General features: G+C 49.0%; 1 protein-coding gene across 1 annotated transcript; it reads left to right on the top strand.

Moving 5' to 3' along the window:
• Positions 1-2,209: 2,209 nt before the first annotated feature.
• On the top strand, positions 2,210-12,398 carry PRKAB1 (protein kinase AMP-activated non-catalytic subunit beta 1). The gene is made up of 7 exons (XM_024758659.1): positions 2,210-2,666; positions 5,191-5,354; positions 6,532-6,625; positions 6,888-7,002; positions 9,082-9,215; positions 10,726-10,794; positions 11,043-12,398. The coding sequence occupies exons 1-7, from the start codon at positions 2,508-2,510 to the stop codon at positions 11,118-11,120; spliced, it is 813 nt and encodes a 270-aa protein (XP_024614427.1). The 5' UTR covers positions 2,210-2,507; the 3' UTR covers positions 11,121-12,398.
• The last annotated feature ends 397 nt before the right edge of the window (positions 12,399-12,795 follow it).

Genomic DNA, 12,795 nt, shown 5'->3' with positions numbered 1-12,795 from the left:
CCGGGCTGTCTCAGCAGTTGAAAACTTCAGGATATCACTTATCTTATCCGAGCCAGAGCAGAAGTCTTGAAACTTTCTTCATGCATAGAAGTATCTGGATTAGGGGTCCATAACTCATGTGTTTTTCCTTATCTCTCAAGTTGTTTGGGGAAGAACCAAAGATCAACATCTTTATATCCATGGCTTCTTCATTGCCTATTGCGAGCAATAAAAACAGGTCAAGGAATGTGTTCTGGGTTATCCGTTGGCCTGGCTTTAGTGCTTTCAGGGCTTCTCTAGAACCCCTTGCCTCCCTGTATTGCTGCCTTTCTGTGAGTGTGTTTCCACCTCTATTCTATAGATTCCTTTAGGGCTGGAACCACGTCTTATTTACTTTTGTCTTTTAAAACAATGTTTTTAAATTACAAAAGTAGTACATCCTTGCAGTAGAAATATTTTAAAACAGTAAACTAAAAAGTGAAAATCCCCTATCTGTTCCTGTTTCCAATTTGAGTCCTCTCCCAAGAGGGGACCACTATTAGCAGCATGTTGTACATCTTCCCAGAACTTTCCATTTGTAAGCATAATGATGCTCATAGAAGTGCTAGTGTTTATTGGATGCTTACTAAGTGTCAGGTGCTATGCTAAGCACTTTTCCTGTGTGTTCTCAATTAATTCACAAAACAAGCCTATGAGGTCGGTGTTTTTTTATTCCGCGTTTCACAAAAGAGGAAACCAGGTGATATTACTAAGTGGTAAAGCCAGAATTTGAACCGAGGCAGGCTGACTTGAGAGCTCATGCTGTTAAAACCTCTATTGTTCTGCCACTTGCTTTGGGGATTTGGAACGTCATAGACATTTCTCTATAGTTGCCCACATAATTCTATTTCCTCCTTTTTAAAAGTTGCTCATTATTTCTATAAAATGAATGTATTTAATTCATTTAGCCATTCTCCTACTGACAAACTTTTTAGGATTCTGCAGTTTTCCATTTCCTTATTTCATCAAATCTAAGATTCCATTGATTGTAAGATGCACCCTGTTTCAGAGATTAAAATGTGAAATGGGCATCTTACAATTAATGTATTATGGCATTAGAAACAATGCTGCAAATGAACATATTGCATATAATTTTCACATGTGTATTTCTGTCGACGTTTTCTAGAAGTAAATTTGTGCACCAAAATGAAGGTGCATTTTAAAACATTTTATAGATACTGCCAAATTCCCCGTATCTTAATCATCTGTGTCTCCCTTTTACGTCACACAATGTCTGGCATTATGTAGGTACTAAATAAATGTTTGTTCAGTGGACAAAATGCATGACCAGGCCCAGCAAATGCAAAGCATTTTGGCATACTCGCATGCAAACACACACACCACTACCACACACACCACCACCACACACACCACCAACAAAAAAAATCCTAACAATGACCAACAAGGAGATTAGAATATTTTAGCACCACATGTGTACACACTTCTTGCTGAAGCACTGGCCACAGTAAATGACAAACGCTAATAAATGCATTTTATGCAGAATTATGTGTTCGAAGTGATTTTAAAATAGCTTGCAAAATTACCTGTCAAAAGGCTGTGCACTCAGTTTTTTGAAAATACACGAATAATTCCAGCGTTTTACAATACCCCAAGCTACTAGACGTGAGAAGTTTCCAGAGAGTTTAATGGTCTGTCATTTTCTCAAACACCTGCAAGACTGTCTGCATAAGAATCACCTGGAGTGCTTATTAAAATGCAGACCCCACGCCAGAGCTTTGGAATCATAATTTCTGGGGATTAGGGGCAGGTGAATCTGCATTTTAAACAGGCACTCCACGTGATTCTAAGGCACTCAAAGGCGTGAAAGCTAGCGCATTAAAGGGCTTTAAGGAGTCTTAATTAGATTTGCCCTTTAGAACGACCCCTTTGGCTGTAAAGTGTAGAATCAACTGGAAGTGGGCAAAAGTAACCGAGATAACTAACACCATAGCTCATCCCAGCGCGGGGAGGGCGGCCCAGATGGCCTGCGCGCTTCTGCGCCCCCTGCTGGCCCTCGGCAGCCACGTCCTGGACCGGCCGGAGCGGCCAACTGCGACTGCGCCCTCCGGAGCCCGCCAGGACCATCTGGGTGCTTGCTAACGCGCTGACCTGGGCCGGAAGCGGAAGTGAGGTCAAGTTCGCCTCGCGCGCTTTTCCCACCGCAGTCACTCCCAACCCTGTGGGTTGGGTCGCTTTGCGCAAGTGTCGGAAGCGGAAGTTGTTAAGACGTGGGGGAGTTCTTGGGAGAGAGTCGAGTTTTCCTAGCGCTCGGTGGTGTGTTCGATCTGCGGCGGCCTGAGCAGCAGGTAAAGCGCATTTGTGAGACCTCGGCAGCCCTGCTACCCGGCCCAAGCCGGATCCCGACCCCGTATCCTAGCCTGAGGGGTGTGGTACCCGGTGCTCCGACTCCTTCCTAGGGTCCTGGTGGAGGTGCCGGGAGTCACTTGTGCCTCCCTTGGAGTGAGGCCCCCTGTCCGGCTACCTCCGCCATGGGCAACACGAGCAGCGAGCGCGCTGCGCTGGACCGGCAGGGCGGCCACAAGACGCCCCGAGGGGACAGCTCGGGGGGTTCCAAGGATGGGGACAGGCCCAAGATCCTGATGGACAGCCCCGAGGACGCTGACCTCTTCCACTCCGAGGAAATCAAGGTAATGGGGGTGTGGGAATCTGATTCCCCTTGACTAATGTTGAAATCTCCTAGAGCCTTCCCCTCGTATCGCCTCTAATCATCAGAAGTGAGAGAATCCTCTTAGCAGCTCCGGAACCTGTGTCTAATTACCGATATGAGAAAGTCACCCAGAGGGAGGAGGAATTCACTTCGTTTAACATCATTAAGGAAGAGGCAGCTCTGAGACAGGTTCAAATTCTTAATTAATTAAGATCGTGGCTCTAGCAGTAATTGAGTCCCAGTCTCTGCTTTTCTCTTAGGTATGATTAATTTCACAGCTCTGAGAAATCTTCCACCACCTTTACGCAGACTGGCGCTTTTTGTAATAGTTTTGCAGTTAACTTTCAGTTTTGGAGATAAACCAGAACATGTGTAAGGTGAACGTAGAGTCGAACAGCTGACTGCAGCTGCCAGAGGTCTTTAGTTCTGCTGAAAAGTTGTGGTTCACCCTTTAGAGCAGGCATAGAAAAGTAATTTGACTTCCGGAGGTCAGTGAGTAAGTGAAACATCAGTCTGAAGGAGGCAGCCAGCTGCTCGGCTTCTCTCTCCTATTGTTTATATATGACTTAATATTTTAAACAGGCCAAAGCAAACATTTTTGCAGGCCAGATTTGGGCGTCCTGCTGCGGTCTGCTTTAACTCATTAAAAACTCTAAAGACAGGTTCTCCATTCCTGCTTCAGCCCTTTTCCTGCTAACCACCTGATGTGGTCAGTTTCTAGGGGCAGAGCCCAGTCCAAGAATACTTAGTGATTCTGGCAGCTGATATGTATGTGGTATATCCTAAAGAAATGAACAATTAAATACTTAAAGGGCACTGCAACAAGTAGGTTTAGGAAAGATGACAAGCACCTCTTCCCCCTCCCACACACACATTCTGTTAGTATCTAGTTGCCTATTAATCATCATTGCCCATTAGGCTAATTGGCAACTCATCCCAGCTGTACTCATTTTCCCTCAGATGCTGGCTTGGGTGATCGCATTATTATCTTATATCCTCACCTGAATCTTGGCTTTGAGGCTAACCTATAAAGAGTCTTTTTTTTTTTTTTTGGGCGGTGCGCGGGCCTCTCACTGCTGTGGCCTCTCCCCTTGCGGAGCACAGGCTCCAGACGCGCGGGCTCAGCGGCCATCGCTCACGGGCCCAGCCGCCCTGCGGCATGTGGGATTTTCCGGGACCGGGGCACGAACCCGCGTCCCCTGCATCGGCAGGCGGACCCTCAACCACTGCGCCACCAGGGAAACCCCTAAAGAGTCTGCTTTTACTCGACCCTCCAGCCTGTGATTTCAACTTGCTTTCTGAATTTGTTGCATTCCTGAAGCTGTGTGCAAAGTGAACTTTGGAATCCTGTTTATCCAATGATTTGACATCTCTTCCCCTAGAAATAATTTTGGCCCAAGGGCAGCCATTTAAGATACCATAAGAATCAAACTGCTTTAAGAAATACTTGTTCTTTTGTTGTTTTAGAACTCTTATAAGAAATGTTTAGCATACAGATGATCTGTAGAGAACGATTTAAATAATTTCCATTATCATTTCCACAGAAGTTACTGAAATGATGTAGCAGACACACTGGATTGAATGCTCGGATACAAAAAAAAAGTCGTGAATTCTTTTAACTGTACTTGCTCACCATTTTGGCTGTGGCTAGTTATCACACCCTCAGTGGAAAGTGATTGCAGTCTGTTATTCTTTAATCTGTAAATTTTGTTAAAGGTCACAGAAATGCAGGTATCTTTTAAATGAGCTCAGGTCAGTATTTGAATTGAAGGTGCTAGAAACCTGCTCCAGACCTTTTAAGAGTCTATCACAGCCTAGAACTCCTGCTCTTTGGCTTCTGACTAGGAAAAATGTAAGAGATCCAAAACCACACCCAGAGTCAGACGTGTTTTCTGTCTCTCATCCCGGAACACCTCCTTTATACAGCGCTGCCCATATAAGAAGTTACTGTTTACCGTAATGAACGTCAGTCTTTGTCTTACCTTTTTCTCCCTGGTGCCTGGACAGCACTCAGTGATAAGCTTTTGCCTTCCTCAGCACCTGGGCTTGCCAGTTTTCAAGTTGACAGCTCTGGAATTGTCCCTAATAAATTTTCATGTACTTCAAATCTTGCTTAATTAAGGGAGGAAAATGACATTTATTAAGCTAATCTCAAGTTCATTCACTGCCTTCTTGCAAGTGAGCTTTATAACTTCTAGAATTTTGATGACGACCTCCTGAATAACAGCAGTAACAGTAGCTAATAATTACGAAGCGCCTACTCTGGGTCCGACACTGTGCAGAGCTTTTTACATGGGCTGTCTTGTCTCACTCAGCCTTCACAGTAACCTTAAGAAATAGGCGCTTTTATTATCTCCGTTTTGCAAGTGAGTTAACGAGCCGGAATATGAACCTGGGTAGTGACAGCTGCCTCTTTAGAATGAATTGTCAGTATGAGGGTAATTGTCTCTTGCAGGGAGCTCACTAATGGCTTCCTGTTCCTGAGTCAAGCGCTCTGCTTCCAGGCTCCGGAGAAGGAGGAGTTCCTGGCCTGGCAGCACGATCTGGAAGTGAACGACAAAGCTCCTGCCCAGGCTCGGCCAACTGTGTTTCGATGGACGGGGGGCGGAAAGGAAGTTTACTTATCTGGGTCCTTCAACAATTGGAGTAAACTTCCCCTCACAAGAAGGTAATCGCCTGGGTGTGTTCATTTACTTGTCTTAACCCAGGGCTACTCTGGTTTCTGAAGGACTCCTGTGGGTGAATAGAAGAGGATGTTTTTATAAAGTTGATGCTGAATGGAAAAATAGCTGTGCTTAATCATTCACAGGGTTCAAATCTCACACCCCAAGGAGTCGTGCTAGGTTTAGAGCACACTTAGAAGAAAACACACAGTTACGAGCATTTCTGTTTCACAGACACCTTTCACTTCAGATATTCTAGCTTTGTGTCTGTTGAGGCAGGACTTTTTTCAGAAAGAGCGCTCTATTCCTAGCGCAGTGGACAGAGCGGGATTTGAGTCCTTGTTGGCTGAGCTGAGCCTCAGTGTTCCTCTCTGAGAAGGGAACGTTGGACCAGATGATCCCCGAGCTTCCTTCTAACTTGGACTCTGTACACATTATGTGGGCGCCATTAGCGCGACTGTAGCCAAACACTTGCTCGACACCCTAGCATGGACGGCTGTCTCAGATTGTCAGTGGAAAAGCATCTTCACTAGGAAGTCCTCTTGATGAAACAAAGGACGAAATTGTGCCCTGCTGGGCCAGGCCTGGTTCTTGATAAGGAGCCGCCTGCTTTTCCAGGGGTCCAGTTGGTGTAGGAGGGAGCCACTCAGCCCAGTTACAAGGCATGCTAGTCGGAAGAACAAAACAATCAAATGAGAGAGGTCTTGTGGAACCCTTTTTTTAGTAGTTATACGAGTTGCCTTAGGGAACTGTTTGTACATCCTGTGAAATTGATCCCCTGTCCTGAGCTGGGCAAGCTAGCAAAGCGTAGAACTTGGCGGGCAGCTTGCTGTTTATCTTGTGCCACCATCCTCCTTGGCGTCCAGGCTGCCAGGTGTTATTTTGCTCACAAGTTGAGGACGAATGACTGTTCGTTGACCTTTTGATGGTAGGAATGTGGACTCCTGGTGTTTGAGCAAAGCGAGTTTTCCAGGAAACCTCTCACGATGCCGCTTCCTGGTAGCTTTTCTAGATTGAGATCATTATACTGAATTGTCTACATTGGTGAAAAATGTTTATTTCTCGTGCAGCTGAACCCTTGATTTTACGTGGAAGTTTTGTTTTGTTCCGTGGCTGGTTTTGCAAGTCAGCTAAGAGGGCAGCCCACCCCGCTAACATCGTCTGCTTCCCTTTTTCTTGCAGCCACAATAACTTTGTAGCCATCCTGGACCTGCCGGAAGGAGAGCATCAGTACAAGTTCTTCGTGGATGGTCAGTGGACACACGACCCTTCTGAGGTACCCTTCCTCCCGCCCTTGGTCCTCTGGCCGCCCCCACAATCCAGACAAGTTGTCAGGTCCCTTTGTCCTGCTGGTCGAAGTCCCCGTGCGTGGCCGAGCTAGATAGCAGCGCTCCTTGTCAGCCTACTGGCATCCTTGACTGAGATGAGCAGGTGGGCCAGCCAGGAGATGAGACCTTCCAGCCAGGCCTGCTGGATCCACTAAAGACACCTCTAGAGACCTTCCACGTTGTGATTTCTGCCTGTCTGTCTTTCCCCAGCCAATAGTGACCAGCCAGCTTGGCACAGTAAACAACGTCATTCAAGTGAAGAAGACCGACTTTGAAGTATTCGATGCTTTGATGGTGGATTCCCAAAAGTGCTCCGACGTGTCTGGTATGAGCAGTTATTTTTACCACGTGTGTGCCGGTGGGGGCTGTATAGATTAGAAATAGCTTGTTTCTCTTGCCTCTCGCTCTTGAGTGGGAGCCGCCCAATCGGTGGGTGTCCATAGCTCCCCAAAGAGCCACAAAACTAATTCCTAACTCTGTGTCAGGTCAGGTTTCTAAAATCTAGCTCTGAGGGACCCGTAAGTCATTTTTTGGGTCATCTCCAGGATTCCATAGGTCTGCTTGGCCACAGAGAGCAGACACTGGAGACGGAACCAGAGCTTGGTCTTGTGCCAAGGCAGGCCCAAGAGGCCCTAGAGAGTTGCATCGGGTCGGTGAGGGGCCAGCACTGGGGAAGCCAGCCTGCTCGGGGCACCTGGAGAGTTTCAGCCCGACAGGTGATAAACTGACCCCTCAGTGACCTTGGCATCATTTGCGTGGTCCATGAGCACCTTGTCAGGATCCCTTCTTGGCGGGGGTGTGGGGGGGGTAAGGCTTACCACAGAACAGGCTACACAGCGCAACCTGCTCAGTATGGTCCTAGTAAAACTCTCCCATCTTCCAAGAGTCATCCGATCATCGAACTTCCAGTAGATTGCTTTGCATCCAAACCCACAGGAAGAAGCTGCTTGGAAACAGTATGTGCTACGCAGGGAGAAGGGTGCGTTGGCATCGACAGTGTTCACAGCAGCTGCACTGCCCCTTCTTGCAGGGCCTCAAACCGTCCCAGGACCCCTATGGGAAGCAGTGAAGGTTCCCCGGGACTGTGCCTAACCGTCTAGGAAAACGGGTTCAGTTCACAGGATGATTCTTCATTGTCACCTGCCTGGGCCTGGAGGTCCTGCCCCCAGGATCTCTTAACTCTTTATCAGCTCAGAACTCACACTGGCAGGTGGACCACGTGGCTGACAAGTCATGTTATTGAGCAGGAGTTGGAAATCCAAAAATAGCATTCTCTGCTCTGGATAGCTAACTGGTCTTTTAGAGAAGTCCTTTCTGTTTTATTCCGACAGGTGGGAATTGGGGGGTGGGGGAAATGCCCAGATACCCCTTACCGGCTGATAAGTGAGATTTTAGGCCACAGTCCAAAGCTTTTAGTCAAGGTTGTGCAGCAGAGGTTACCTGGGGAAAGGAAGCTGACCCCTCACTGCCGGGAAACCAACTTCAGGCTCTCCATACTCTTCTCATACTTAGACACTCCCTTTCTCAAAATACATATTGACTCCTAAAGGCTCAGTTTTCTGCACTGAATGCCTTTCTCAGTTTCCTGCTGTGATAGGGCTGGGTTGTGTGAAGGGAGTCTGTCCCCTAGAGAATGACATGGAAGGAATTGGCGGAGCCAAGCCGTCTCAGCTTTACGGGGACAGCACGAGTCTCGGCGGCCAGACACATCCCAGGTGTCCTTTGGATCACAGCTCAGTCCCCGCCAGCTGGCCAAATGTCGCTGAGTGAGCAGCTTCGAAGCTTACAGAACACTGCACTTCTAGAAGCTTCTTAATATATCTGTATAATGGGGATACTCCAGCATGAGTTTAAGAGGAACTGGAGAGCGCTGGAGGCAGAGAGCCTTTAGAGGTCAGGTCTTCAACTTTTCGTTGTTTTAGTTTTGAAATGCGCCGGCATCTCTGTGTGAACAGGCTGCTCTGTCTTCGGTTTTATTCTGGCTGCTGGCGCGCCTCACTTGGGCCCAGCCGCATAAGCCTCCCTAGAAGCCTTGAGCTTCTGGGCCGCACTTGCCGGCCCGGCCTGCAGCGAGGAGGACGCGTCGGCCTGCGGTGGCTGTTGGCTCAGGTCACTGTGAGCAGCTTCCCACGACTCGGTCCCAGACTCACTGCTTTGCCACGACTGCTGTCTGCCACCAGAGCGTCTGAATTCACTACTTGAGTTTTATGCCTGTCACTCAAATTCCAGAAGTGTTTTCTCATTGCCTCTGCTCTTCCCCCTTGGGGCCCGTATATCCTTCAAGAGAATATAAATCTGTACTGAGGGAACAGGAGACGTGGAAAACTAAATGTCACCACAAATTGAGACTGTTCCCAGGACTCCTAATTTTCCAAGTAAATGTCCTGTCACCATCTCCCAACAGAGCTGTCCAGTTCCCCACCAGGACCCTACCATCAGGAGCCCTACGTCTGGAAACCAGAGGAGCGGTTTAAAGCACCACCCATCCTCCCGCCACATCTTCTCCAGGTCATCCTGAACAAGGACACGGGGATTTCTGTGAGTAGCCAGACATCTGCCCAGACCGTCCTCCGTGGTCACGTTCAGCTGCTCCCCTCTGTGCACATCTTGCAAGGCCGCTCGTGAAAATGTTCAGTGTCACCCATCGGTGTTAACTGCCGGGGTCCCCCTCTGACATGGGAACGGGCTACTCACAAGATGTTCCCAGGGTGGGCCTCCCCATCCCACAAAGCCTTTCTGAGCCCTTCCTCTTGTGTTCCACTCCCACCTCAAATTTCATGACAAAATACATAACCGCCTCTTCTCAGTAAGCTGCATGGTGGAATTCCTCCTCTGGCCCCCAGATTTTAGAATCTTGTTTGTTTGTTTTGCCGCGCTCGGAATATGGGATCTTAGTTCCCCAACCAGGGATCGAACCCACACCCACTGCAGTGGAAGCGCGAAGTCTTAACCACTGAACTGCCAGGGAAGTTCCAGAATCTAGTTTTAAGCACCAAATTGCTTTCAGAAACCCCAGGGCTCATGGATCAAAATTTGGGGTATGTGGGTAACACACATTGCCTCTGGGAAATTGATATTACTTATAAAAAGAAGTGTGCTTCCTGCTGAATCCTGAAGAGCACCCCATTATTCCCCGCGTTTGATTTTCCATCCCGTTTGACCTGAGCTGCCTGGTTCCCCGGCTCTGGACTGCAGCGTAGCCATAATTCTTGGGAGTCCAGGTGTTCTTCAGCCTTGTCCAGGCCACCACCTAACAGGCAGACGCTCCAGGGTGATCAGGTAACTGCTGCTGCTCTGGACGCCACACAGAAGTGGGTGCGCATGTGCTGAGCAGGGGGCTGCAGGTGTACACGTGCAGGCATCCCCGCAGCAGTCACGGTGTGTCGCCCGGGGACTCGCTGTTCTTGGGGCCACCCTGCCCCAAGCACACATCTGACAGCTGAGCTGGCTTTTACTGGATGCTTTTTCTGTTTTGAATTAGCATTTATAAAATTGGGGAGTGTACGTTGGGGGAAAAAAAAATAAAAACCTGGATTTCTGGCTTCTCTGAAAAAATATGAAGGTGTGGCAACATTGCCTCGTATGTGAGCTCTTACGGAGTAAGAGCGCCTCTCCCCTCCCCCAGTCATCCAGTGCATTCTTCAGGCTCCCCGTCTGAGTCTCAGAGACATGAGTTTGCAACACATTGCTCAGGAGCGTTGAGTATTGATCATTTCTTCCCGCTTTTTCTAAAAGCCCTTTCACTGCACGGCTTTCTTCCTGCCCCTCCTCCAAAGAGAGGACAGAGCCACGGCCCACAATCTAGATGAAGCCTGGCCAGAGATGCACACCAGTGCGCCCAGCAGACCCCGAGAGCACCCCTTAGTTGGAGCACCAGGCATGACCCCTCGCCCACCCAGTCATCGTGCACAAGCCCTTTCACTGCCTGACAAGGAGGAAAGGGGCCTGAGAGCCTGCCTCCTTCCCTCTGAAATCCAGTGCCGTGAAACACGGGAGAATCCTGATTTCCAAATCTCAAGTGCACACATCTGCTTTTGCCTCCCCGCAGTGTGATCCAGCTTTGCTCCCTGAGCCCAACCACGTCATGCTGAACCACCTCTATGCACTTTCCATTAAGGTAAGGGCGTGCTTGTTACTGTTGTTTCTCCAAGTGTGCTCTGAGGCCCCCTAGCAACGGCACCACCTGCAGTATCGATACTTACCTGAAGGGCGGCTTCCGGGACCTGGCCCAGACCCGTAGGCTCCTCTTCCGAAGGGAGGCCCAGGAACCTGCTTTTACTCAGGCCTCCTGATGATTCTCACGCTCCCTAAACTTTGAGCCTCCTGACTTAGTCCTGCCTTTGGTGATTTCCGCCTCTTCCTCAGGACGGAGTGATGGTGCTCAGCGCGACCCACCGGTACAAGAAAAAATACGTCACCACCTTGTTATACAAGCCCATATGAAGAGCTGGGGCCAGCCGTGGGCCCCAGGGGGCAGTGTGCACCACCGGCTCCACGCGTGCATGCTTTTCGCTAGACAGGATGGACTGTAAATTTCCCATTTCACGCTCTTTAGAAGACATTTCGTACCCGCTCTACTCCTACTTGAAGGTTTGTTCCAGACACAGCAGCTCCTGGAGCGCCTCAGTCTGTAACAGTCCTCTTAGCACGCGGTGGCTGTGAGCCCTGGGGCTCATCAAGGCTGAGCGGGGAGGGGGAGCAAGACGGTCTGCACCCCACTCCGCAGTGCAGAGGGCGGTGCAGGTCTAAATTTACATCCTCTGAACTGGTCACGGAGACTTTTCTTAAGCCAAAAAGGAACCCCAGCCACTTTGCTGGTGGAAATCTGGGAAGCAGGTACCGAGGCCGCACAGAATTCCTCATCTTGTGTGTGTGTCTTGACTTGTCCCTGCTGAGGCCTGGCTGTGGACCTAACGGCGAGTATGGTATTGGTCCTGCCTGTCCTCTGAATTCAGAGCAATAGATCATCTTCCATTCCCTGCTACAGGGAGGTATAATTTCTGTAGAAATTAGAACCTGTCTAATTTCCAGATGAAGTTTTACAATTGTTTCTTACACTTATGTGCACTAAGTATTTTTTTTTAACCAGAGGTGGCTGACTGTACAGCCTTAGGGCAATTTTTAAATCACCCCAACTACACTATAGATCATGTAACCTGTGCTCAGCAATAATCTGTTCTCAGAACAGACTTGGAAAACCATGGCCAGATATCTCCGTTAAGCTGGAGGATCCTGCGGACTGACCACTGCTAGCTGGAAGGTTGTCCAGCTTTTTGTTCGATTCGTAATGAGGTGACAGTGTTAGCACGCAGATTTTGGAGAGGCACCCTACCCTAGCCTGTGCCACCTTGCTTGGGACCTCTGGTCCCTCCTTAGCAAAGAAGGCTGTAGCAATTGCCGTTGCTTATTCTGGAAGGAAATTAGAACTTGCGGCAGCCTTCTGAATTTGTGTGAGGAAATCATCCTTTGGACCAAAGCGAACCTCTCCACGCGGCTTGGAGATGCCGGAGACGTGCCCGTTAGCAAGGTTCCTGTCCCCAGGTCGGTGGAAGCTGTCGTCCTGCGCTTTGTTCCTGCTGGGAGACGGAGGAACCATATCCCTGGTGTCTCATATTTATTTGGCGAACCTGGGTCTGGGATACCCTTTTTTGTTACTGTTTCCAAAACACTGAATTACTGTCACCTTGATGTACAGGTTTCAATAAAGCTTTGTAAAGATAACAGACGTGCACTTGGAGGAAGGTTTGATTTCGTGCAGTCATTTGGAGAAGAGACTGGAGCTCTCCCCAAATTTCATTCAGTGCAGTGCTTTTCAGTCTTTTTCCCGCCTTGGCACACATTGAAAATGGTACCATCCTTGTGGCACTCTGGGGTGAGTGGACAGGGCAGCTCGGCTTCCTCCCGGGCTGAGGGCCTTTCTCTGACCCACCTATTCTGCACGCAGATTAGAAGGCCGTTAAGAGGCTGTAAAATTGAGCCCCATGGAACCGCTCGACCACAGGGGAAGCTGAGGAAAAGCAGCAGTGAAGGCCCCTGGCTTGCGCAAGTTGGCAGCATCCCCGGTCCGAGGTCCTGCTGCTGCTTGCTCATTGACAAGCACCACAGGGGAGCCTGGGAT

The sequence above is a fragment of the Neophocaena asiaeorientalis genome, unplaced genomic scaffold (assembly GCF_003031525.2).
Source record: "Neophocaena asiaeorientalis asiaeorientalis breed wild unplaced genomic scaffold, Neophocaena_asiaeorientalis_V1.1 scaffold77, whole genome shotgun sequence".
Lineage (NCBI taxonomy): Eukaryota > Metazoa > Chordata > Mammalia > Artiodactyla > Phocoenidae > Neophocaena > Neophocaena asiaeorientalis.
Note: the sequence above shows the minus strand (reverse complement) of the source record. Positions and strands in the feature narration are given on the sequence as shown.